This window comes from Cyprinodon tularosa, unplaced genomic scaffold, assembly GCF_016077235.1.
Source record: "Cyprinodon tularosa strain WSP-4 unplaced genomic scaffold, ASM1607723v1 ctg698, whole genome shotgun sequence".
Classification (NCBI taxonomy): Eukaryota; Metazoa; Chordata; class Actinopteri; order Cyprinodontiformes; family Cyprinodontidae; genus Cyprinodon; species Cyprinodon tularosa.
The window spans coordinates 251,557-278,575 of NW_024039449.1; the positions used below are offsets into that span (position 1 = coordinate 251,557).

The 27,019-nt window shown below is 37.7% G+C and overlaps 1 protein-coding gene across 2 annotated transcripts in view; it reads right to left on the reverse strand.

The window, feature by feature from the left end:
* cyfip2 (cytoplasmic FMR1 interacting protein 2) overlaps window positions 1–25,706 on the reverse strand; it is a 60,796-nt gene extending 35,090 nt beyond the window's left edge. For both annotated transcript variants that reach the window (XM_038268200.1, XM_038268201.1), the window contains exons 1-5: window positions 25,517–25,706; window positions 6,884–7,033; window positions 6,707–6,796; window positions 1,525–1,602; window positions 1,063–1,164 (exon numbers count right to left, since the gene is read on the reverse strand). In XM_038268200.1, coding sequence (XP_038124128.1) covers window positions 1,063–1,164; window positions 1,525–1,602; window positions 6,707–6,796; window positions 6,884–7,000 — 387 coding nt within the window. In that variant the 5' untranslated portion in view covers window positions 7,001–7,033; window positions 25,517–25,706. The remainder of the gene's footprint in view (window positions 1–1,062; window positions 1,165–1,524; window positions 1,603–6,706; window positions 6,797–6,883; window positions 7,034–25,516) is intronic.
* Between the last annotated feature and the right edge of the window lie 1,313 nt (window positions 25,707–27,019).

Genomic DNA, 27,019 nt, shown 5'->3' on the forward strand with positions numbered 1-27,019 from the left:
ATGCAATTTTATCATTTTCCTTTGCTTTTTTCAGAGATTATTGACTGAATTACAATTATAAGTAGTAATATAGTAGTAATTATAACATGATTTTCTCTGCGGAGACAAATCACAAAAAAACAAAAAAAAACTGAATGTGGATTAAAAGAATAGCTTCCATTTAAAGTGAAAAAAAACTTCTTATTATTAAAAACACTGAATTCCTGCTGCAGTTGAATGCAGCACCAGAATCGATGACATCATCTGATCAAGTCACGTCAACCAGCAGCTAAGAAGATGATATAATATGAAATGTCAGACTCTTTTTCACTCACTTCCACATTTTAAATTAAAAAAAACTTTAGAAACTCAGAAAGATTTCAATATTTTTTACAGATTTTTTTTTATAATTACTTCGACAACTTTTATCACTGAGTTTTTTTTTTTATCCATCAACATGCAAAGTAAACTGATTAAAATCACTCCAGAGAGTTTTAATGCATAACTAATATCTGTTTTTAATTCATTTGTTCTGCAAATTATTATTTTTGTTTTAAAAAAAATAGAAAACCAATGTCGTAATATGTGAGACTAATTCTAAAGATTTGCTCTTTGTCTCCGTTCCTGGTTATAAGAATAATAATTCTCTCTTTTCTAACAACAGGTTTCCTAAAACTCAGCTACATAAAAGATCCTTCATTTTATCGCTCAGTTGCAATGACTTATACTAGCAGCAGCTGATAAATAATCATAAATTAGTCTATCTATCTATCTATCTATCTATCTATCTATCTATCTATCTATCTATATATCTATCCTCACACTACCATTGAGTTACTGCAACATTAGATTTCCCTTTGGGATTAATAAAGTAATTAATTAATAAAGATTTAGTAATTTATTTTGGTTAATTTATCTGGAATAACAGAGAAATGATGCAGCCTTCACAGCTTTATGGATTTAGCTCCAGATTTACTCCTTAATCTAGATCTAACGAACCATTAGTGAAACTTCAGCTGCACAGATCTCCTCTGTTTGATCTATATTTTAATAGTTTTCCCCTTTAGACTCCATCTAACTTACCTGGAAGTACATGAACTTCATGAGCTTGGTCACCTCAGGCTCCAACACCTCCACCGTCTTCTCGTAGATCTCCACTCTGTTGGGCTGCTCGTTGCATTTCACCTAACAAACACAAGGTGGTGCTATTGGTCAGCTTGGATTGGCTTCAGTTTAGTAACAATCCTACTGAGAGAATCCCAATGAATTCTGCTTTGGATCTTTTCTCTGTAATTAGATGATAATTAGCTTCTAATGTTACAAAATCCTCTGAAAGAATTTACCTTTGCTACGCTTCAGCCTTTGATGTTTTTAGCAGGATTAACTAGCAAACAAGTTCAGAGCGAGCCGCAGCGCATAGTTGGCAACGTTTTTAATTCAGCCGCTGAATCATGACGAGTTAGAGAGAGGTCAACGCCCAACATTATTTCATAAGGTTTGTTTTTATGTTGCATCCTCACAGCAACAAACGCTTCTGGAAAATACCTGAGGGATGGCTCTGGAGCAGCTTCTCCAGGTGTAAAGCATCACCGCGTATTCATGTCCTTCCTCCAGCATCTCATTCTGCACAAAAGGAGAAAAAATACCAGATATAATTCAATAAAGAGCAGCTAAAACGTCTCTTCTAATGAAAACGGTTCCATATCTCTGGATTCAGAGGCTTAAATACCTGTTTTAACATTTAGTTTGCATTTTTTTTTAAACAATAAGATATTTCTTTGTTTCACTGTAAACCCAAAGATGATTTAAGACTATTTGAAGCGTCCACATTTTTATCAGAATTTCCCTTTCTTAAGCTGCACTATTCCATTTAGATTTCAGTTTAATCAAAAGAGCTCATTATGTCAACTTAAAGTTCTTTTTTAAGTTTTTAGTTTTATGAATGTTTTCATTTGCAAAGAGTTTAAGTTTTTATGTTCAGTTGTTTCTAAATAAAAACAAAAAAAGACACTCAGACATCCAGATGTTACTTATAAGGCAGAAATACCATTTACATCCAGTGGATATTATAATAAAACACTTTATTTTATCACACAAAACAAGATTTTTGACATTAACCAATAAACCGCCCATTAAATCACACAGAGGCGGGTTCTTCTAACTAGTTACATTCACTCAGTTACAGTTACTACGGTAACCTATCGACAAAATTAGTCTTTTAGGAGTTTTTGTTACATCGCTGTACTTTAACTTTACTTGATAACTAAAGCCTCTTTCCCACTGAAAATAGCAGGTTAACGTGTTTTTCAAACATGGCCGACCCACTGGGTTTCCTTCCCACTGGTGATAAAAACTAGTCTAATCCCTCGCTGCCACCTGTGTGGCCTCCCTCCCCCCCACCGCTGTGTGTCAGGTGACATCATCACGCTGGGTTAGCGTTGATGTCACCAGTGCGACAGAAATCAGGGAAGTAAACAATGGAGAGCAACATGGTAGGATGCCAGGGCGTAGTCAGTGTGCTTTATTGTTTCTATCCTTTATCGGTCTGAATCCCTCCCACCAGCGCTGCTCCATGTTTATCCAATGGAAACAGAAAGTTTCTGCTTGTAAGATCAGAAGCGACTGGCGCGACGTGTTGACGTCCTTACGTTGCGTTCAACTGTATTACGTAATTTAGCAGGTCAACCCGGCTCTGGTGTTCCCACAGCATGCCGATCAGAGAAGAGGTGATTTTAATGTGAGTCACTTGCAGAGTCGTTTGACCAGCGTCAGCGAGCTGTTCCCACTGCCAGTAAAAAACGATTTTTCCCAAGTTTAAACGGGTTTTATGGACCAGTGGGAAAGACGTACAATATCTTGACAAAATATCCTCTTTTACTTGAATACAATGTTTAATTTCTCCATGCATCGTTAGTAACATCACTGAATAACAAACAAGCTTATATATATATATATATATATATATATATATATATATATATATATATATATATATATAGATAGATAGATAGATAGATAGATAGATAGATATATAGATATTAGGGGTGTGCAAAATAATCGTGATGATGATGCATCGTGATTCTAATTTTCGTGATCTACTGCATCGATTTTTGATGCCAAGAATCGATTATTAATTTAAAAAAATGAATAAATAAAATTGCATGAATGGTTGGCGAACATCAGCCAAAAACAAGTGCAATACCACTTCCAGTCCAGTAGATGTCGCTGCAAATGTGTTGACGCACGCTGCCTTGTGTCACAAGCATTTCCGGCCGTGGGATACTGTGCCGAGTCATTAAAAAACAAAACATGGAGGAGAAAATATTGCAATGCATCGCAATAATTCAAGTATCGTGATGCATCGTGATAGAATCGCATCGTGGCCTGTGAATCGTGATTCGAATCGAATCGTGACTTCTTTGGCAATACCCACCCCTAATAGATATATAGATAGATAGATAGATAGATATATAGATATATAGATAGATAGATAGATAGATAGATAGATAAGCTTGTTATATCTATATATCTATATAGATATATCTTTATATAGATATAGCTGTCGACCGCCCCAAGATGGCGCCACCAAATCATGCCAGCGCCCATAGATGAAAGCGGTCAGTGCTGGGTCTACTCTTATACTATGTCTGTGGGTGCCTCCCCATCAAGGTGTGAAACCGACTACGGCAGCCTGGGAGTTACATTCTATGCTCTCTGAACGGGGGGGGGGACACACCAGCATCCGTCCTCCTTGCTAAATCAGCTGAAATAAAAATGAGAGTCAGAACATTTCTATGAAAACAGGACTGAAAGAAGCTGACGGTCCTCAGCTTGTATGACTTCTGCAGCTGATAACTGCTGCAGCGGCAGACGCTGTCTCTTTAAATAATTCTATTCAGTTTATTTCTATAGTGTCAATTCACACCATGTCACCTCAAGTCAATTTCCAGTTCACCAGATCATCCAGTCAGATTGATTCAAAGTTTTCTATCTAAGGAAAACCAGCTGATTGCATCGACTCATTGACTCTTCAGCAATCCCTCACACTAAGCATGCTTGTAGCGACAGTGGAGAGGAAAAACTCCCTTTGAAAAGGAAGACACCTCCAGCAGAACCAGGCTCAGTGTGAGCGGCCATCTGCTGAGACCCACTGGGGTTCAAGGAGACAGAAGCAGAAATAGAAAAAGCAGCTCGACAGGCGACCCCGTCCAGGAAACACACAGCCGAGTAAGAATAAGACCTTATCATGATTTAATCAGTAGCCTTTTTATTCTTACTTGAGTGAAAATATGATGAAGTAGTTTTGTCCTTCTGGACTATAATGTGTTCTAACCTCCAGCCACACCTCCTGCCAACCAGTCATCCAACAGGTTCCTATTGTCAACAGGAGTACTTATTTATTAAAGTTAATTTATTCTCTATTCATGTATTTAATGTTTAATTAATAATTCAAATTAATTCAAATGTTTGAGTTAAATTTACTCACAAAACACATCCGAGTCTGTTTACATTTTAAAATATAATGAGTTTTAACATCTCGCTCTAATGAATTACTTCTAAAGTTCAGGTTTACAAGGCGGCATTATGAGCAATAATGTGTTGGTCTAATGCATGAAATGATTTTAATGCTAACTGCTCCTAAATCTACTTGTTTACAAATCTACCGGGCGTCAGAGCAGACGTCAAACACATGAGCTGAGTCACTTGTTCCGTACCTAATGAATATTTTAAAAGGGTTGGATCACTTCCTCTTTTAAAAATAGGTGGGTGTTCCCACCGCTGCATATTTCAGCCTCATTTCCACTTCCCGATCGAGTAAAGTTAAATAAAGCACCACTTCTCAGCTGTTTGACAGTCCAATCACATCCTCCATTCATTCAGGGTCGGGGGAGGGGGGAGTTTAGTGCTCCTGATTCACCAACTTGTGAGTGGAAAGTGTGTCTTCAGGAGTGTGTTTTTCATGCGTGTCCTGCAGAATGATGATCAGTTTGACTAAAACTCGGCTGCTTCCCCGCAGAGGGCTTAGCGTTCACCACCACAGGAACAGAAGTGACTAAATTCACTGGTTCATCTTTATTTATAACACCTTTCTCAGATGTTCACCACCTTATTTAGATCTCCTGCTGCAGCCAAGGCCTGTCAGGGACAACACCTGCTCCGCACTTCATCTACAATCACCTATTCCCAAACCCAACGCTACCTTTGGTCTTCTACACCTTATCTTCTACACCTGGGGTCTTTAAAGTTATATAAAATTATATTCTTATAATTTTATGTAATGTTTGATCACTAGAAGCACTAGATCTATATCCATCCATTCAGCAAAGATGCTGCTTCATGGCTGCACATCTGACTTTGGCATTTGACCAATTAGATGAGCCCTTGGATGATAAATTACCTACTGGAAATTAAGTTTAAAAAAGTCAAGAAAAAAAAGGTAAAAAGCTAATTGAATAGTTAAGAAGTTAAAAAGCCTAGTTAACAATAGGGGTGTAAATAATAATTGTTTTGGTATCGATGCATCTATCCAACAGCCGACGATCCGATGCATCGATATGTCCGCAAGAGAATCGATTCAAGTTTTTTTTTCTCCCTCCGGTCTATTTTTATCCATTTGCTCCTGGACGTAATTCTTCCTCCCGTGCTGCGGTGGCGCTAAACCTATTTTGCCTTCCTACCTCGCTTCCTGGTTATACTCTTACAGCAGTGAGCTTGACGCAGACATTTTAGATTTATGCTCAATATTGAAGCGTGGTCTGTTCTACACGCTGTGGGTCTATATACGGCCGAGGCGGCGAGGAAGTGGTGGCGAGTTTAGTCCGACGACGGAGGGACATGAGGGCCAAAAAGAGCGGAGATCCAGGTGGAAAAGGGTCCCAGCGTTCTCGCGCACCTCGCTCTTCTAGTGGGTCAAAGTTCACGACTTATTTTCCGCAATTTCGGTCATAAAAACAAAACAAGGTGGCCTCCTGTCTGCGGCGCTGTCTGTGGTCAGCTACAATTTGGGAGAGGAGCAGCGGAGCGTCTGTGGAGGGGGCGGGGCATCTGGAGCCGAGGTATTGCATTGCACTCACTTTTCTACTTCTGTTATTTGCTGTTGTTTTAAAAAAAAAAAAAAATGCATAACGATATTACAGCTTTCATTGATTTATTTCAAACTTGAAACTTTGTTTAGCCTGTAAAAAAAACATAAAAAATAAAAAAAATAAAAAATTAACCCATTAATCTAATCGAAGTGTATTCTTGAGTATCGAAAATAATCGAATCGTTGGGTCAGGAAATCGATACTAAATCGAATCGCCATGATGGATGTGATTTACACCCTTAGTTGACAATCATATTCAGGTTTATAAACTAAAAAAATGTAAGTTCCAGCATCAGCATTAATGCCTCTAAGGTTATGTTAGACAAAAAAAAAAGTGCTTTTCATGAATTTCTTATAGAAGAAGTTGGCGTTTCACGTTATTACATTGACATTAATTTTTGCCATTAAAATATCCATATTTTTTATGTTACAGAGGTTTAAAGGTCTTGTTCTGAAACCCAATAAGACTATTGGATTACAGGGCGCTCCTGTAAAGGGTTAATGACTTGTCTGTAAAAATAAAGGTATAATAAATAAAAAAATTAGAGCAGAAAAGTAGTGATTTAAATCAGCATAAAAAGGCCTGAGAGGAGGTTAGAAAATGTAAAATATTTTTTTAAGAAGCAGAACGCTGAGTCTCACCATGCTGGAGTGGACCGTGGCCTGCTCGATGTAACGGGCGATGCCGGTCACAAAGGCGTTCCTGTCCTCAAAGTTGGTGTCAAAGTTAGCCTGCAGAGACGGAGACAAAGGAGTGGACTTAGAGAGGAGGATGAGGAGGAGGAGCAGGAGGAGCAGGAGGAGAAATAAAGGCCGTACCTGGTACATGATGGAGGAGGGAGGCGGCTCGATGCATGGCTGCTGGTCCGGCAGCGGCAGCTCCTCCAGCAGGTCCACGTTGGACAGAGCGTCCTCCAGCGTCACGTGGGTCGTCATGGTCACGAGGCGTCACTCAAACAACACCCAGATCTGAGAGAGAGACGACATCAGACTCCTTTAAAGGCGTTTACCTGTGGAAACACTAAAACACCAAAGCTCACTGGAACAGACTTTTTCCACCCAGGTACTTGTTTATTCCCATCCCTCCCTTTATTTCTGCATTCTTTTTTTTTTCTTTTGGAGGAGGAGGATGAGCATCGCTATGCGAAGGTGCACCGCCCCCAAAGGCAGCATCAGCATTTAAATTCCTCCGTTCGTCCCCCATAATGCTCGGTTGTATCCCTCTATCTTTCCTATGAGCAACACTTGGCCCGACCAATGGGATGAGGGGATTCTGGATCGTTACGTATATGTTGTCAGCTCATTGGTCACAATGCAGGACAGGGACGGGAACAAGTTTACCGTAAGTTTTGTATCTAACGGGCCCTTGTTCTTCATTTTCCATTAGCTTATTACTGACTATTCTTTTCTCTCACAGTAATACGGGACAAAGCGCGTTCCTTTTCCACTAAATATGGGACAGTAGGGGTGGGTATTGGCAAAGAAGTCACGATTCGATTCGAATCACGATTCACATGCCACGATGCGATTCTATCACGATGCATCACGATACTTGAAATATTGCGATGCATTGTGATATTTTCACTGAACACTGTAAGAAAAAGATACAGCCCTTACCAGTGGCTGACTGGCTGGGTGTGATCTGGATAGTGTCTTCAATTGATACATAACTGAAAGCAACTGAATTCATACATAGCTGTATTTATTGAAATTACTTTTGGAGGTGTTGCAATGAAAACAAATACTGGACAGAAATATTACTATTACTGGCATGGACACACCAACAAAAAGATCTTAGGATTCATCAAACTTAAAATAACAAAATGAGGATAATCAGTCCGGACATGCTTATGACACAAAGCAGCAGGCGTCAACACATCCGCAGCGACATCTGCTGGACTGGAAGTTGTATTCCACTTGGTTTGATTGATGTGCGCCAACCATTAATGTATTTTATTTGTTCATTTTTTTTTTTTTTAATAATCGATTCTTGCCTTCAAGAATCGATTCAGTAGATCACAAAAATTAGAATCACGATTCATCGATTTGACGATTATTTTGCACACCCTTATGGGACAGGTGCTTCTATTTCTAAATACGGAACAATTAAGTTTTTCAAGGGACGGTTGGAAACCCTGCGTTCTAGTGATGGTGAGATGAAGCATCATGAATCATCGAATCTTTACATCCAATGCTCAGGAGCCGAGGAAACTTAATGGCTTTAGTTTTATGGAAATAAATATTTTATGGAATATGGTCTCATTATGATGTTGATTAATGAAAGAAGAAATGGAAGAACTTTGAGGGGATTGTAATTTGAAAGTGCTCATTGTTCAAGGGACAGATATTTATTTACTTTTATTCAAAACAAATTTTTTTTTTTTAAATGTTGGTTTCCTCTTTTTGGTGGGAATAGAGAATTTGATGGGAGAATCAGCAGCGGTTTGCAGCCCGTTAATCAGTTCCTGAATCAGTCGGGTGCGGCTGGCACGCACGCCATCGCTTACATCATCGACACAAGCCCCGGTTGGCGCTTCGCTTAATATCGGACTGCATTTCTCCACACATCAACACACTTTTCCACTAAACAGTAACCCCGAAATCCCACATACTCCGTCTGCGCTCCGCTCCGCCCCGCTGCGCTCCAGACAGCCTGCACAAAGCAAAGCCTACAGCCGCCGCTGTTGCTCCGTCCCCTCCGCTCTGAGTTCCTTGGAGATCGTAGAGGGCATGCGGGAGATGAACCAGGGTTTCCGCGGATCATTAAAAATAATTACAATTCATAATTCTTTTTTTAAATCAAGGCCTTAATTGGCACTAAAATTAATTAAATATGTTTATCGTGGCATTTATGATTCTTTAATAAAAATGTTTATAAAAACAATTCCGTCAGATATAATATATATCGCTTTTAATTTGCGTGGAACTGATCATAAAGCCGTATGTTCGGAAAGGAAGCTTGAGGCGGAGAAAAAGCTAGAGAATATATATATATACGTATATATGTGTGTGTGTGTGTGTGTGTGTGTTTACATACATACAGGAGTCATGGAACTGTGCTTACAGCTCCTTCATATTTCATGTACACTAATAACTTGTGTTCATGGTTCTTGTTGATGGCATTAAAATCATTTCAAATAGCATTAAAATAGCATTAAATTAGAGTCACTCATTCCTGTATGAACCCTGTGAGCGCTTAATTTAATATGACACATTAAAAAAAATCACACCATCATCCAGCATATGTTCAGTTTCTGCCCAAATATATATAGCCTATATATTTGTAGATTTTTGTAACGGGGATAAGGATAATTCAAAACTGCTTTTTATGAATTAACTTTTTCTCTACTCCCAAACTCTGCATCTCTTTTCATTCCTGTAATAAGAAGTTTCTTTTGAATGGATTTGATTAAACTTTAAGTCCCTCGGTATAAAATAAATATTTTGATGGAGATGAGAAATCTGCTTCCTGGTTGGTGAATAACCAATAGTTTGGATCCAATCATTTAAATAAACGGTGTTAGTTTTTTTTTTTTTTATATAAGAATTGTGCTTCAATTTCTAGTCACCGATCTGTTGCTGCTATATTTTAATTTGACGAACCGGAATTTGTCGATGTTCTTTTTCCTGTTTGGTGCGATTGCAATTGCGGATCTTGACCTGGCCGGACCGGAGCGGAGCAAAAAATAGCTCGGCTCCGTAATTTGTCGGTGACGGACGGAGAAGACGTACGTGGACGGAGGCGTGCGGAGGAGTAGCGGTGGATGTGGAACAGCTCTCATGGATTTCCATGAAAGACAAGCGCTCCGCACGACGTACGTCAGCGGGGTGGAGCGGAGCGGAGCGCTGACGGACTATGTGGAATCTGGGGGTAACAGTTAAGTCCTACGACGACAGGCTCAAAATGAAATCAACATTTTATATTCATGAAAACAACAAACGTCCAGAGTGAAACACTGATGTGCCGAGGTTATTGGAGGAGAAAAAAATAAAAAATAAATAAATAAATTAACAGATAAAAAAAATATACTATTTAAATTTTTGAAAAATGACATTTTTTGTTTATGAAAGTTAAAGTAATGTCTTCCTATGTTTAAATAGCATAGCTACTTAAAGGGATCCTTGATTAATTTTAACCATTGAATCCATTAGAAATATTTATTTTTGATATAAAAACAATACAGTTGGCCATTTAGTTTAAATATATTTTAAGAAGATATTGTTACATGGACGTCGCCATGTTCTTTAAGCTGCAATGAATTCTGGGTAAACGATGTAATGTAGGTCCTGTAGTGCTAGCTCCGTCCAACTAAACAGTAATGATTAAAACCAAACATTTTTAGTTTGAAAAAGAGCGCATGAAGTTAATGAGTAGAAATCAGAAGTAGTGATGAAGAGGAGGAGGAGCAAAGGGAGGAAGAGGGGATAGTTGGTTGAAGCTAGGCTGATGCTAGGAGATGCTAACGCAGATGGAGAGCTATGCTACAAAGAGTTCTAGTTTATTACTGAGGTTGTTAGCCGTTAGCATCATGTGTTAAAGTTGCTTCACTGTCACTTTAAACAGTCGTTCAACTTCTGATTTGATTTTCTTTCACGTTAGCTCCTGCTAATGGTGTTAGCACTAGCTAACACATTAAAACGTAAATCATAAGGCGATCACATTTGTTTGTATCAACAGATATTTGATCTAATGAGGTGAAATATACAGCAGCATATTTGCTAATATTAGCCTTCCTGTGTTACGCTGTAGGTTTCAGTACAGGAAGACCCAACAGCGCCATCTACCCAGCATGCATTGGACAGAAGAAAAAAAATGGTGACCTCCAGGCATGATACATTTACCAAAGGATAAATAGTTTATTCAAATAATTATTCATTTTTATGCATCAATGTCAGTTTTTTTTATATACTTAATTAATTTTAAAGAAATGGCAACATATTTAGGCTAGCATGTTCAACTGGTGGTGGACAAGCAGAATACAGCATTTAATTTCTTTAATGAATGACAGATACTCACACGAAGCGACCACATGAAAAAGACTGAAACCAGAACATAAACTGCCTGATACTAATTTAATTCAATTAAATTTAGTTTATCTACACAGCGCCAATTCACAAAACATGTCATTACAGTTCACCAGATCATCCAGTCAGATTGATTCAAAGTTTTCTATCTGAGGAAAACCAGCTGATTGCATCGACTCATTGACTCTTCAGCAATCCCTCACACTAAGCATGCTTGTAGCGACAGTGGAGAGGAAAAACTCCCTTTGAACAGGAAGAAACCTCCAGCAGAACCAGGCTCAGTGTGAGCGGCCATCTGCTGAGGCCCACTGGGGTTCAAGGAGACAGAAGCAGACATAGAAAAAGAAGCATAGATACAAAAGGCAACTGTCAACCAGCTCCACAGGCGGCCCCGTCCAGGAAACACACAGCCAGGCAGACGAGCTCCGAGCCAGCTCCCATGTCAGAGGATGAAGAGAGCACATCCAGTTAGTCACAGTCAGAGAAACAGGAATACACTGGAAAACAGGCCAAGCTCCAACATCTAGAAACAAAGGTGTTGATGGCAGCAGCACAGCTGATATTTCTCTCCATGATGGAGTCACAGCCTAACAGGAACAGACCAGATCAAGCTATTATGAGAAAAAGCAGAGAGAGCAGAACGTTAGAGATTGAACTAATAGATTCTGCAGAGTGGGAGAATAGAGATAGAATGAAGCAGAATGATGAAAAAGGGGTCCCTATGTCCTCCAGCAGTCTAAGCCTATAGCACAGGGGTAACCAATTAAAAATCAGCAGGGTCCGAATAAAGAAAAGCCATTCTTAGCTTGATCCACCATGATTGATCGACCAACCGGCCAGGATCTCAAAAAACTCAACGCATGTGATTTTATTCTCAGTGTTTCAATATAGAATGCGAGTAAATCAAAATATGTAAGGAGACATTAGGAAAGAAAACAGAATTTAACATAATCTCTGGAGTTTATGGAGGATGTGAAATTTTCAGCTTATCACCACAGACTTATGCAATACCAGCTGATCAGCTCCTTTCATGTGCTTCAGTCCAACAACAAAAACCATCAACTTAGACACATTTTTTAATTCCAACTACCTTTTAAAAAGTCTTTATACCTACTTAACCAAATGCGTTTCTATTTCCAGTATATATGGATAACATAAAGGGTAAGTTCATGATATATATGTTACTAGTTCATTTTATAAAGTCATAAACTGAGACATTTGATTGATAGAATACATGAAATAATAATATCTACTGAATATATTATATATCTGAATATATTTGCTTTTCAGTCGCACTAGATTTCCCGCTGACATGTCTAGACGGCTTCATTTCCTCTTATGAGACCTTCACGCTCTCCTCAGATCTGCCCTTCTTCCTGTTCTGCACCTGCACCCCCCCCTCCATGGCAGACAAACCCACAAGGGGAGCAAAAAAAAAAAAAAAAAGGGGAAGAGGCCCCTCACCGTTTCCTTCTTTCATGCAAGAAAGTAATTCTTGAAATGCCAGCACCTGGAAATGTCAATGATCTATCAGAGGATGACATTTCAGCAAAATCTGATAAAAATTCTTGTTAAAAAGACCATTTTATACAAAATGACCTTCTTCACAACTAGAACAAACATTCTGGATGTCTAGAAACTGATTTCACCTCTTATACGAAGCATCCAAGCCCCCCGACAAATGTTTTTTTTTGACTGATGTTTCTGCAGCCTAAAATAGTCGGTTGTAGACAAAGTCTTTTTCACATCTACCTAAACCTTACTTTGAAAACTACTTTATTATCTCTAGTTTGTCATGTGCCTCCTGTGAAATTAGCTTTATTTTAAATCTGAACAAAAGGGCAGACAGAGCAGATAATCAGCTTAATTTTCAAGGCTGCAGACGGCACAAAGAGAGCTGCTGGGTCATGAGGTAAACCGCGAAAAAAAGAAAAAAAAAACAAAAAAGGTAGGGGAACAAAGTGATTACAGCTTATTAACGTCAGCTGACAAACTTTACTGAACTCTAAAATGATCTTTTCATCTTTTAGTAGATCAGAAAACACAGTGCCCCCCCCCCCCCCCCCCCCCCCCCCCCCCCCCCCCCCCCCCCCCCCCCCCCCCCCCCCCCCCCCCCCCCCCCCCCCCCCCCCCCCCCCACGTACACATCTATGACAGGCAAGCGAAGCAAGAGAGATGTGGGTGGAGTTTCCTGTCAAGTCGAACCGTCAAACTTGACAAAGAAAGGTTACCGTGCTTGGTGAAGCACAGGGTTCAGAGATCAGATGACTGAGTCATTTAGAAAGCAGTAAGACTCAGTTAAAAACAGATCAAGTTAAAGGGAATGGATGAGGAGATAAACCTGCTTCTCTATCTTTATGTTAATGCACACATTTTATCGCATAAATTATATGATTTAATGGCTGATTGGGGTAAAATTACAGAAAAAAAAGGAACAAAAATATGAAGAAAATAATAAGATATATTTTTTTCATCATATTTATTTAACTTCCCAGTTTCATACTAAATGTTTATAGCAGAGGTGTTTCTGATAGGGGTGCACCGACTGCAGGTGTTAACTTCCGATCTTTAAAGTCGTAGGGAAGCGGCCGTTCCAACCGTTACATTTCCGAATTCTCCCGAGTGGTGCACGACTTCACACCAGTGAATAAAGTGAATGTGATTGGTCGATTATCAAGGGGGCGGGATTGTTGTGGCGGAAGGTTTGTAAGCTAGTTTGGTTGTGGCCGGTTTGTTGGAAGCATGTTGCTAACCAGTTAGCAACCTAATGCTAGTAGGTTCCCAATGGGAAATTCCATTGGGACCAAGTAACTGATTTGGATTTGGATCTATTTTTTTTTCTTTACAAATTCTGTTTTACTAATTAAAAAATGTGATAGCTTCAGTGGTATTGAGATAGGATCCCAACGTTCATCTGCTAAATGTTTTTTTTTCAAAACAAATAAAAAAATACTCAAATTTTTACAGCTGAATTTATTGGTTTTGCTTCAGTTCTAATTCAGATTTTAGAGAAAACGGTAATTTTAACTTAAATTAAGGCAAAAATATGTAAAATTCCTAAATTGTGAATTTATATTGACCTAATAAGACACAGAATTTTAATTAAAGTTGTATGGATGCGGCTGTTCCAACAATTGCTGTTCCAAATTCTCCCGAGTGGTGCCCGACTTTACACCAGTGAATAAAGTGAATGTGATTGGTCGATTATCGAGGGGGCGGGATTGTTGTGGCGGAAGGTTCGCAAGCTAGTTTGGTTGTGGCCGGTTTGTCGGAAGCATGTTGCTAACCAGTTAGCAACTTAATGCTAGTAGGTTCCCAATGGGAAATTCCGTTGGGACCAAGTAACTGACAGGTCCTTTGGATCTATTTCTTTTTTTTTTCTTTACAAATTCTGTTTTACTAATTAAAAAAGGTGATAGCTTCAGTGGTATTGAGATAGGATCCCAGCTTCCATCTGCTAAATGTTTTTTTTTTTCTCAAAACAAAAAAAATACTCAAATTTTTACAGCTGAATTTATTGGTTTTGCTTGAGTTCTAATTCAGATTTTAGAGAAAACAGTAATTTTAACTTAAATTAAGGCAAAAATATGTAAAATTCCTAAATTCTGAATTTATAATGACCTAATAAGATATAGAATTTGAATTAAAGTCGTACGGAAGCAGCCGTTCCAACCATTGCTGTTCCGAATTCTCGCAAGTGGTGCCCGACTTTACACGAGTGAATAAAGTGATTGGATTGGTCGATTATCAAGGGGGCGGGATTGTTGTGGTGGAAGGCTCGCAAGCACGTTTGGTTGTGGCCGGTTTGTGGGAAGCATCTTGCTAACCAGTTAGCAACTTAGTGCTAGTAGGTTCCCAATGGGAAATTCCATTGGGACCAAGTAGCACTAAATTGGTGACTTAGAAACGACGCTGTCAAGGAACGCTATGGACAGCGGAAACATGCAAGAGGAGGAGTTTAGTGTCGGAGGTCGTGGATGAGTCTCCTCCGTCATCCATTTTTTATTTAGAGGAGGAAAGCGGGGACGAAGATGTTGTGGAAGAGGACGCCAGGGCGGCAGAAGCTTGGTTTGGTGAGAAGGCTTCGTTGACCTTTTCTAAAATTAAAGAAATTAAGGCCGATCAATTTTTTTTTTAACCACACAAATAGTGCTAATTTACAAAAGAAAACTTTATATTTTTGGAAATATCAACTAAAAACACATAAATGTGTGAAATGTGTTGTTAGAAGTGTTTGTTGTATTGTCACTTCATGGACTGGACTGCTGTCACCTGTTAACAATGATTAATGTCAGCTGATTCTTAATAAGATAGACCATAAAACCATCGTTTTAACCAAAGGCTATAAAATCTTTATAGTTCATTGTTCCTTATGTTCCTAACAGAGCACTTCGCTCTCAATCTGCAGTAGGGATGCACGATATAATCGGCCCCCTATCGGTATCGGCCTTAAAACTGAATATCGGACATCGGCCACCCCACCGATATTTAACCCAATATTTGATCAGCTTCTGAGTTTCTAAAGTCTAAAAAAGAATAAAAAAATACTACTTCTTCTTCTTGCTCAAAAACTTCTTTTTTACAGACTTAAAAACTTCTAAAGACGAGGGAAAAAATATTGATCCATTAAAATATCCCAATATCTTCATATGCTGATATATTGCCATTTAAAAACACCATATCAATCTCTTTTACTAATGAAATATTGCTATATGTCATCGTTATGCTACGAAATCCCCCGAAAATTCACCAAATGTTGCCATATTTTTATATGTTGATATATTGATGCGGTATCGATCTATTTTACTAACAAAATCTCACAAGAATTTGCAAAATATCACGAGAGTTTGTAACAGAACGATGAAATTTCACGAGATTTTGAAAGTAAAATAGATCGATACCGCGTTTTTAAAAATCTATTTGATATCAGCATATGGAAATATATTTGAGTATATTATTTTTCAAATAACAAAAATGCTATTTTCAATGACTACTTATTTTTGTCCAGCTTTAATATCAGTAACTATATCGGTTATCGGCTACATGAGTTTTAAAATATCGGCATATCGGATATCGGCCAAAATCCCAATATTGTGCATCCCTAATCTCTATAGTTCTGCTGCTATAGGCTTAGACTGCTGGAGGACATAGGGACCCCTTTTTCATCATTCTATCTCTATTCTCCCACTCTGCAGAATCTGTTAGTTCAATCTCTAACGTTCTGCTCTCTCTGCTTTTTCTCATAGTAGCTTCATCTGGTTTTTTCCTGTTTGGCTGTGACTCCATCCTGGCTCACACTGAGTCTGCTTCTGATAGACACTTCTTCCTGTTTTTTCTTTCCACTGTCGCCACATGTTCATCCAGGAGGAGAAAATCCTGCAAAGTCAATGATTGGATGCAATCATCTGGTTTTCCTTACATGAAAAACTTTTAACTAATCCGACGTGATGATCGATTAAATTCTCTCTGTAAAGTAGTTTGAGATGACATTCTAAGAATTGATGCTATATAAATAAAAGGAATTGGTCTGGCTGGCCTCCTTCAGGTTCTAAAATGATTTAAACCTCAAATTAAGTCTTAATTTCAGATCTTGAATTATTAAACATCACTACTGAGAGATAAAGAAAAGTGAAACGTGAGTCATGCGGCTGGCTCCAGGCTGACAAACGTTCTCAGTGATACCAGAGTCCCATCTGTGCTGGAGGATACAGACTCAGCTCATTCCCTGGCTTGGCTGAATAAACTTTCCCACCATGCACCAGGCTGTGCTCTACAGTTATGTAGTCTGTGTATCTCAGTGTGTTTTTGTATGTCCCTAGAAAAGAAGAAGGGCCCCTTCATTCCCCTCCAGGCACTTGGTAACAAAGCTCAGCCTGCATCACCCAGGGAGCCACTTTCGTACCAGAAAACTTCAGCCGATAGCCGGATACGCGTTTCAGATAATTCAACCTCAGACAGTTTGACATTACGATAACCGTTATATCAAGATCTTGTTTCAGGAAGCCCAAATAAATAAAGAAAGGAGAGTGAAGCTGCGGCGTCTGCGTGTTCTGTTAGCTGAGGGAAAGTGTGTCAGCGTCGGCGTCCCTCCCCTTAATGGGATCCATCACCCAAGGCCAGCTTTGCATGCACTCGGTCATGCACCCCCCCAGAACATGCACTGGAATAAATCCAAATCTAGATAAGTCTTAAAATAACTGCATTTGTTCTTGGATTGAGGAGGTAAAAGAGACAGTTTACACTTAAAATAAGAAAACTCAATTATATTGTCTTATTTAAAGTGCATTTTATCTAAATGTCTGAAATTAAGGGTAAATACAGTTAATTTAAGAATCATTTACTTATTTCTAGATCGTTTTTCCAGTGCGTGATCCGAACGTCCTGCACTGCAAAAAATCTAAATCTTTGTTCTTGAATTGAGGAGGTAAAAGAGACATCTTGCCAATGGAACAAGACAATTTACACTTAAAATAAGAAAACATAATTGCGTTGACTTATTTCAAGTGCATATTATCTAATTATCTTATTTTAAGAGTAAAAATACTCATTCCATTAGCAAATTATGTCATTAACCTACTCAAATTAATGGTAAATACACTTAATTTAAGACATTTTTTCCTAATTTTTAGGTGGTTTTTGCAGTGTAAGCATCTCGCACTGCAAAAACGATCCAGAAATAAGTCACATTTCTTAAATTAAGTGTATTTACTCTTATTTTTGAGTAGGTTAATGAGATAATTTGCTAATGGAATGAGTATTTTTACTCTTAAAATAAGATAGTTATTATGTGCTTGAAATAAGGCAATGTAATTGTGTTTTCTTATTTTAAATATAAATTGTTTTATTCCATTGGCAGTCTGTTACTTACCACCTTAAAAATAAACAAATGCACATATTTTAAGAAAAAATGACTTATCTAGATTTTGATTCTCTCATTGCAAGAAACTTAATCTTAATAAGTAATTTTTTCTTAGAAAAGGTGCATTTTGTCTTAACTGAGGAGGTAAGTGAGACATTTTACCAATGGAACAAGACAATTTACACTTAAAATAAGAAAAAAACATTTGTATTGTCTTATTTCAAGTGCATATTATGTAATTATCTTATTTTAAGAGTAAAAATACTCATTCCATTAGCAAATTATGTCATTAACCTACTCAAATTAATGGTAAATACACTTAATTTAAGACATTTTTTCCTAATTTTTAGGTGGTTTTTGCAGTGTAAGCATCTCGCACTGCAAAAACGATCCAGAAATAAGTCACATTTCTTAAATTAAGTGTATTTACTCTTATTTTTGAGTAGGTTAATGAGATAATTTGCTAATGGAATGAGTATTTTTACTCTTAAAATAAGATAGTTATTATGTGCTTGAAATAAGGCAATGTAATTGTGTTTTCTTATTTTAAATATAAATTGTTTTATTCCATTGGCAGTCTGTTACTTACCACCTTAAAAATAAACAAATGCACATATTTTAAGAAAAAATGACTTATCTAGATTTTGATTCTCTCATTGCAAGAAACTTAATCTTAATAAGTAATTTTTTCTTAGAAAAGGTGCATTTTGTCTTAACTGAGGAGGTAAGTGAGACATTTTACCAATGGAACAAGACAATTTACACTTAAAATAAGAAAAAAACATTTGTATTGTCTTATTTCAAGTGCATATTATGTAATTATCTTATTTTAAGAGTAAAAACACTCATTCCATTGGCAGATCATCTTGTTTACCTGCTGAAATTAAGGGTAAATACACTTAATTTAAGAAAATTTTACTAATTTCTAGATCGTTTTTGCAGTGCTGGTTTTCCAAACAGCAGTAAACATTGCAGAAGTGATGCACTAGAAAAAATGATCTAGAAATAAGTAAAAATTTCTCAAATTAAGTTTATTTACCCTTAATTTGCGATATTTAGTTAAAATGCACTTGAAATAACACAATGCAATTGTGTTTTCTTATTTAAAATGTAAACAGTCTTGTTCCATTGGAAAAATGTCTCTTTTACCTCCTCCATTCAAGAATAAATGCACCTATTTTAACAAAAAAAAAATGGCTTATCTAGATTTAGATTTTTTCGGTGATGGAGCAGAGCTCAGCTTCTATCCTGGACCGAATAAGTATCATTAAAATATTTTCAATTGCCAGTTATTTTGCAGAACTCTTAATTTGTTCCACCTGCTGTGTTTGCAATGAAAACAGAGAAGCATCAGTAGCCGCTGACCTACAATGGATCCACTCTGCCACCTTTACTTCCTAATTTTCTATGGCTACTTCTCAGATTGTTGACATATTGCTTCTCAATTCTGCTGCAAGCAAACAAAAAAAAATAGAAATAACTGTTTTTATTGGCGGATCTTACAATACGATAACCTTATTTAACCCAACTGGACGACAAACACGTTTAAATAATCAGGCTGAATTATTGTTTTAATCCCAGTTTCCACTAAAATAATACTTTACTGGATCTTTTAATTCATTCTTAGAAATCTGCCAAATATGAAAGGAACTCGGTGGAGATCAGGTGAGGCTGCTGCTGATGAAGAAGGAACTAAATATATATATATTAAATATAATATAAATATAATTTTGGATGTTTTTTTTGAGAATATGTTGGTTAATATTTTCAGTCATCCAGGTCACAGTCATTCCAAACGAATTAAAAACAATCAGCTGGACCTTATTTCCAAGTTTGAAGACGTTTCGCTTCCCATCCAGGAAACTTTTCAATTTTTTTAAGAAGGAACATTTCAGGTTTTTTTAATATTTCATTTTATCCACAAGTTTTTTTGTTTTTTAACTTTATTTTAAAACCAAAACTTTGTATTTATCTGTAATCTGTAATTAAATACAACTAATCTGTAATCAGATTAATTGTGATTAATAGATTAGAATATTTAACTAATTCAGTAATTGATCAATCGTTAACTGGAGTATAGAGACTGTAAAACCTGCCTTTAGCTGACAGAGCGACCCGCTTAGAGCAGGAATTATACCAAGACTGTAAAATAACACATAAACATTAAGCATTTAAGATAAAAATATTAATTCATCTGTTAATCTGCTCTATAATCCAGAAGTTATCAAGCGGAAAAGTTTTAGTTTCACCTGATTTAATGTTGTTAAAAGTTAGCCTCGTGAGACCATCCTGATCTCACAAGCTTTCAAGGTTTCACTCGCAGATCCGTCTGGAGACTCTCCGTTGAAGAAAATTTGGAGCCGTTCACCAAACGAACGTCCAATCAGCGTTGGCTTTGAGGCGGGTTGAGGTGTGACGCAACGAGAAGCGCGACAGTTCAGTCTAAAGAACATGGCGGCTTCAGACGATGAAACTAGCGTTAGCTTGGCTATCGAGCAAGTTTTATCGGAATTACAGAGTATTTCTTCACTGAAAGAAGAGCAAAACACTGCTCTGGAGGCTTTTCTCAGAGGAAAAGATGTTTTTGCTCTTCTCCCGACTGGTTTCGGCAAGAGTAGCCTGGCTTGTGGTTGTGTTTTTTGTCGTCGCTCTGTTAGTACGTCATATGCTTCATTGATCTGATTGGTTTATTTGGCCCGTCTATCACCAACATAGGCCAATCAGCTAACCAGTATTTTCGCCCCTTCCCAAAATTACTTCAACAGAAGGTTTCCCACTATGTGTCCCTTAGCAAGACACTTAACCCCACACTGCTCCCCAGGGATGGGTTAAATGCAGAGAAGTCATTTCCCTCCGGGATTATTAAAGTATAAAAAACAAACAAAAACATTATTTTTATTTAAATAACAAGCGGCTCCAAAATGATCCAGAGAAATACATCCAATAATCAACCAACAGGAAGAGTGAATCTATGGATCAACCAACACAACTCTTAGTTGTTTATGTTTTGGTGAGCTTGTGTGAATAGAACTTTTTTTAGACAGTCCTCTGTGAACCAAAGAGATTTTAAGAAAAAAAAAACACAACCCCCCCCCCAAAAAAAAACAAGAGGCTGGAAATTTCTGAAATAATCCCACCAGCCTGTCTGGCCTCAACAATCATGACACAATCCAGCGTAGGATTTCCTGATGCTCGGCACGTCGCTGTTCATCACTTCTATGCTAAACTTTTCTGAACTATAATGATCCGTTTCACCATTTGGAAAATAAACTATTCCGCTAAATTTGCTTGTTATTATTACTAAATGTTTTATTATTAATATCATGGTTGTTGCATTGGCCCCACAATCATTAAACTTTGCAAATTTAGAATAATGTGATTAGATTATTTTTATTCTTAATTATATACATAGATTTATAGAAAGACTGTTTTATTTATGCAGTCTCACTCTGTAATAAACATGTTTGTGCTGCCATATTGTCTGAGAATAGGAGCTGAGATCAAGTTCGTCGGCAGCGCTCCTTTAATAAATAACCGCAGCATTTTTACACGCCTTTTCATTCTTGTTGTTTTAACATTCAGCTCTTTTAAAATTTTGAGTTTTGCTTCAATATCGTTCCAAACAAAGAACATGTTTTGTAAATGGAAATATCTAAAATATAATTCAGGAAGTTTAGAAACTTTGAAAAACTTCTTTGTAAAAAGAAAAAGACTCTTGAGAGTAATTTATTCTCCGATTTTTTTTTAAATGTTATCTGCTTATACTTTTTTCACATTTTTTAAACTATTTTTTTATTTTATTTCTCTTTTTCAGTCATTTACGGAAGAGGATTAGGGCTACTGAAAAAGTTCACAGATTTTTTTATTTTATTTCCATATAATATCAGAAAAAAAGTCAGAATTCTGACTTTAATCTTGTTTTAATCACCTTCTGCTCTTCCATTGATTAAATGGCATCACAGTGGACCCCTCAGGAATGTAAACACTCGCCCAATTCTGAGATCAAAGTCAGTTTTTTCCATATCAAACGGAAATAATATTTAAAAAACATGTAAACTTTTTTTATTTTTTCAGTGTCCCTAATCCTCTTCTGTAGCCGTTAACTTTACGAGCTGAAAACATGTTTTACAGACGTTTCACTTTGGGGGCGGGACTTCCTCTGGACCGAGGAGCAAAGTCACATTTCCATTGGTCAACGAGGACCTTAGCAACAACATCGTGTCTCTGATTGGTCAATGGAGTTTAAAGGGAAAATAAGCAGATCCGTAAAATTTGATTAGCAAGACTACAAATTAAAAAAAGAGAAATGACAAAAAATATAATATTAAATCTATAATTTAAAAATTAAATCTAAAAAAATTTAAACTATTACAGTTTTATGAGAAAACAGAAAAGTTACCTCTAAAAACTTTGTTACTAAGAAGCAGGGGGGGGATTTACCAAGGGCCCCATAAAACTCTGTTTCCATGTATGGTCAATAAAACTATTCCTTATTTGTTGACATTAATTATGTGTTTGATAAAAATCCTTTGGCTAAAATGCCATCAGAACGCTGATAATATTAAGTGTGTCTCAGCCCCCCGCTTCAGTGTCCACCATATTGGATCAGTCCATTTGCTGCACATGTTCAGAAAGGTCCAAACAGACAGCAGCAAACCATTTGAAAACAAACCATGCAAAGAGCAGTGTTGCCAACTTAGCACTTTAGTCGCTATATTTAGCCACTTTTCAGACCCCTCTAGCACTTCGATTTCTAAAAAGCTCCTAGCGCCAAATCTAAGGACTTTTTTCTGCTACTGGAGACTTTGGAGACAACATCTAAAAGCAGCGAACTCTGCTCTCCAGAGCGAGTAGATTGGTAACCCCGCCTCCTGCTCTCCTCTATCTTGTCTGCTGTCATGATTCATGCAGCTATTATTTCATCCAAATGAAAAATGGAGAACAGATAAGCAGATCATGGCTTGTCTACAGTGAAAAGAAGGACTGGGTTATTTACTTTGGCCTTTTTGGAAACACAGGAAGGAGCAATCAGCTAAGTGAGCTTAGTGCTTGGAAAAAATCTTTCATTCCTTTAGAGACAGCATGAAAAGTCAGCTGAGTACAAAACATACAGGTGCTGGTCATAAAATTAGAATATCATGAAAAAGTAGATTGATTTCAGTAATTCCATTTAAAAAGTGAAACTTGTATATTATATTCATACATTACATACAAACTCATATATTTCAGATGTTTATTTTGTTTAATTTTGATGATTACAAATGACAACAAATGAAAATCCCAAATTCATCATATCAGAAAATTAGAATATTACTGAAGACCAATAAAAACAAAGGATTTATAGAAATGTTGGCCAACTGAAAAGTATGAACATGAAAAGTATGAGCATGTACAGCACTCAGTATTTAGTTGGGCCTCCTTTGGCCTGTATTACTGCAGCAATGCGGCGTGGCATGGAGTCGATCAGTCTGTGGCACTGCTCAGGTGTTATGATAGCCCAGGTTGCTCTAATAGTGGCTTTTAGCTCTTCTGAATTGTTGGGTCTGGTGCATTGCATCTTCTTCTTCACAATACCCCATAGATTTTCTATGGGGTTAAGGTCAGGAGAGTTTGCTGGCCAATTAAGAACAGGGATACCATGGTCCTTCAACCAGGTACTGGTAGCTTTGGCACTGTGTGCAGGTGCCAAGTCCTGTTGGAAAATGAAATCTGCATCTCCAAAAAGTTGGTCAGCTGCAGGAAGCATGAAGTGCTCTAAAACTTCCTGGTATGTGGCTGCGTTGACCCTGGACCTCAGAAAACACAATGGACCAACACCAGCAGATGACATGGCACCCCAAACCATCACTGACTGTGGAAACTTTACACTGGACTTCAAGCAACGTGGATGAAGTGCCTCTCTTCTTTTCCTCCAGACTCTGGGACCTTGATTTCCAAAGGAAATGCAAAATTTACTTTCATCAGAGAACATGACTTTGGACCACTCACCAGCAGTCCAGTCCTGTTTCTCTTTAGCCCAGGCAAGACGCTTCTGACGCTGTCTGTGGTTCAAGAGTGGCTTGACACAAGGAATGCGACAGCAGAAACCCATGTCTTTCATACGTCTGTGTGTGGTGGTTCTTGAAGCACTCACTCCAGCTGCAGTCCACTCTTTGTGAATCTCCCCCACATTTTTGAATGGGTTTTGTTTCACAATCCTCTCCAGGGTGCGGTTATCTCTCTTGCTTGTACACTTTTTTCGACCACATCTTTTCCTTCCCTTCGCCTCTCTATTAATGTGCTTGGACACTGAGCTCTGTGAACAGCCAGCCTCTTTAGCGATGACCTTTTGTGTCTTGCCCTCCTTGTGCAAGGTGTCGATGGTCGTCTTTTGGACAACTGTCAAGTCAGCAGTCTTCCCCATGATTGTGTAGCCTATAGAACTAGACTGAAAGACCATTTAAAGGCTTTTGCAGGTGGTTTGAGTTAATTAGCTGATTAGAGTGTGGCACCAGGGGCCATCAATTTTGAACCTTTTCACAATATTCTAATTTTCTGATATGATGAATTTGAGATTTTCATTTGTTGTCATTTGTAATCATCAAAATTAAACAAAATAAACATCTGAAATATATGAGTTTGTATGTAATGTATGAATATAATATACAAGTTTCACTTTTTAAATGGAATTACTGAAATCAATCTACTTTTTCATGATATTCTAATTTTATGACCAGCACCTGTAGAGAGTAAAACAAGAAGAAAAGGGACAAGAAGAGAGGGACACAACCTAGAACAGATAATGGATGTCTATTCTATTAACTCTATCTCTATAATGGGTCTGTTTTATGTGTTATTCTTCTCTATTCAGAGGACCCCCTGCCTGTCTTTGCCCAGGGCCCCACATTTCCTAAATCCACCCCAGCTAAGAAGATTCTCACATTTTAATTTCTGGTTTCCATTTTTAAAACATGCTCTTTTCTTGCAATAATAATGAAACAAAGTCCCCCCCCCCCCATCAAAATAGTCCTACAGATGAATAGTCATATTTTTTGCATGCACCAGAATAAGCATCAGCTGATTAACAGTCCTTCTCTTTTTATCACCAGTGGTCGTTTTTCTGCAGCTCAGAGGCAGATTCTCACTCAGAGGGATGAAAACAGCATCAGCCATGTTGATGCAGACGCTCAGATGAACGGAAGTCAGTGAGGTGAACCTGTTCTCATCTCTGCAGCGGCCTGCATGGCTGCATGGCGGTGAGAATGGCTTTCTGAATGTTAAATAACATTATACACAATTTAAAAAGGTGATCGGAAGTAGAGGAAGAGTAATCTAGAATCTAGAATAGATTGGCCCCTTTATTTCCAGCTGGGAGGCTCTGGTCTAGCTGTAGGTTCTCCATCATCCCTCTCCTCACCCCACCCATCTGATGGTGCCCAGCCAGACTAGCGGGGATCCCGGCCACTATAGCCGCTCCGCGCCTCTCAGAGAGAGGAGAGAAACAGGCAGCAGCAGCAGCAGTCTGCTCTCCAGCCATCATCATCTCCACCCAGCGCAGCTTCCTCTGCATCCACCGTTTTTACTCCTACCTGAAAATCGCATGTCCGTCCGGCGATGGATGGGGGGGCAGGGGGGGCCGGTCTGCAGAGCCGAAAATCTCTGATTTCTGCTGATATTCGCTCCTCTTCTCCTTCTGTTCCGAATGATGCTCTAGTTTCGCTCAGTGCCAGCGCTCTGCTAATCCACCCAACACAAAGAGCAGAAAATGGCTGCAAGTGCATCCTCTTAAAGGGCCAGGCACAGTGGGGCGATGGGGGGGTGAGGGGCCCCACTCACATGACCCGGTTCCTAGGGGTTCAAATCACTTTAAGCATTTTGTTTCTACGGAGAACGATGAGGGCCACTGAAAAAGAAAAAAAAATTAAATGATTTTAAGAGCTTATTTCAGTATAATATGAGAAAAAGTCAGAATAGAGACAATTTCTCCCAATTCTGACTCTAATCTCAGAAGTCTGACATTTTTTCTCCCAATTCTGACTTTAATCTAGGAATTCTAACTTTAATCTCAGAATACTGACTTTTTGTTCCTTTTAAATCCGACTTTAATCTCAGAATACTGACTTTTTGTTCCTTTTAAGTCTGACTTTAATCTCAGAATTCTGACTTTTTTTCTCCCAATTCTGACTTTAATCTCAGAATTCTAATTTTAATCTCAGAATACTGACTTTTTGTTCCTTTTAAGTCTGACTTTAATCTCAGAATTTTGACTTTTTTTTCTCCCAATTCTGACTTTAATCTCAGAATTCTAACTTTAATCTCAGAATACTGACTTTTTGTTCCTTTTAAGTCTGACTTTAATCTCAGAATTTTGACTTTTTTTTCTCCCAATTCTGACTTTAATCTCAGAATTCTAACTTTAATCTCAGAATACTGACTTTAATCTCAGAATACTGACTTTTTGTTCCTTTTAAGTCTGACTTTAATCTCAGAATACTGACTTTTTGTTCCTTTTAAGTCTGACTTTAATCTCAGAATTCTGATTTATTTTCTCCCAATTCTGACTTTAATCTCAGAATTCTAACTTTAATCTCAGAATACTGACTTTTTGTTCCTTTTAAGTCTGACTTTAATCTCAGAATTTTGACTTTTTTTTCTCCCAATTCTGACTTTAATCTCAGAATTCTAACTTTAATCTCAGAATACTGACTTTTTGTTCCTTTTAAGTCTGACTTTAATCTCAGAATTTTGACTTTTTTTTCTCCCAATTCTGACTTTAATCTCAGAATTCTAACTTTAATCTCAGAATACTGACTTTAATCTCAGAATACTGACTTTTTGTTCCTTTTAAGTCTGACTTTAATCTCAGAATACTGACTTTTTGTTCCTTTTAAGTCTGACTTTAATCTCAGAATTCTGATTTATTTTCTCCCAATTCTGACTTTAATCTCAGAATTCTAACTTTAATCTCAGAATACTGACTTTTTGTTCCTTTTAAATCCGACTTTAATCTCAGAATACTGACTTTTTGTTCCTTTTAAGTCTGACTTTAATCTCAGAATTCTGACTTTTTTTCTCCCAATTCTGACTTTAAT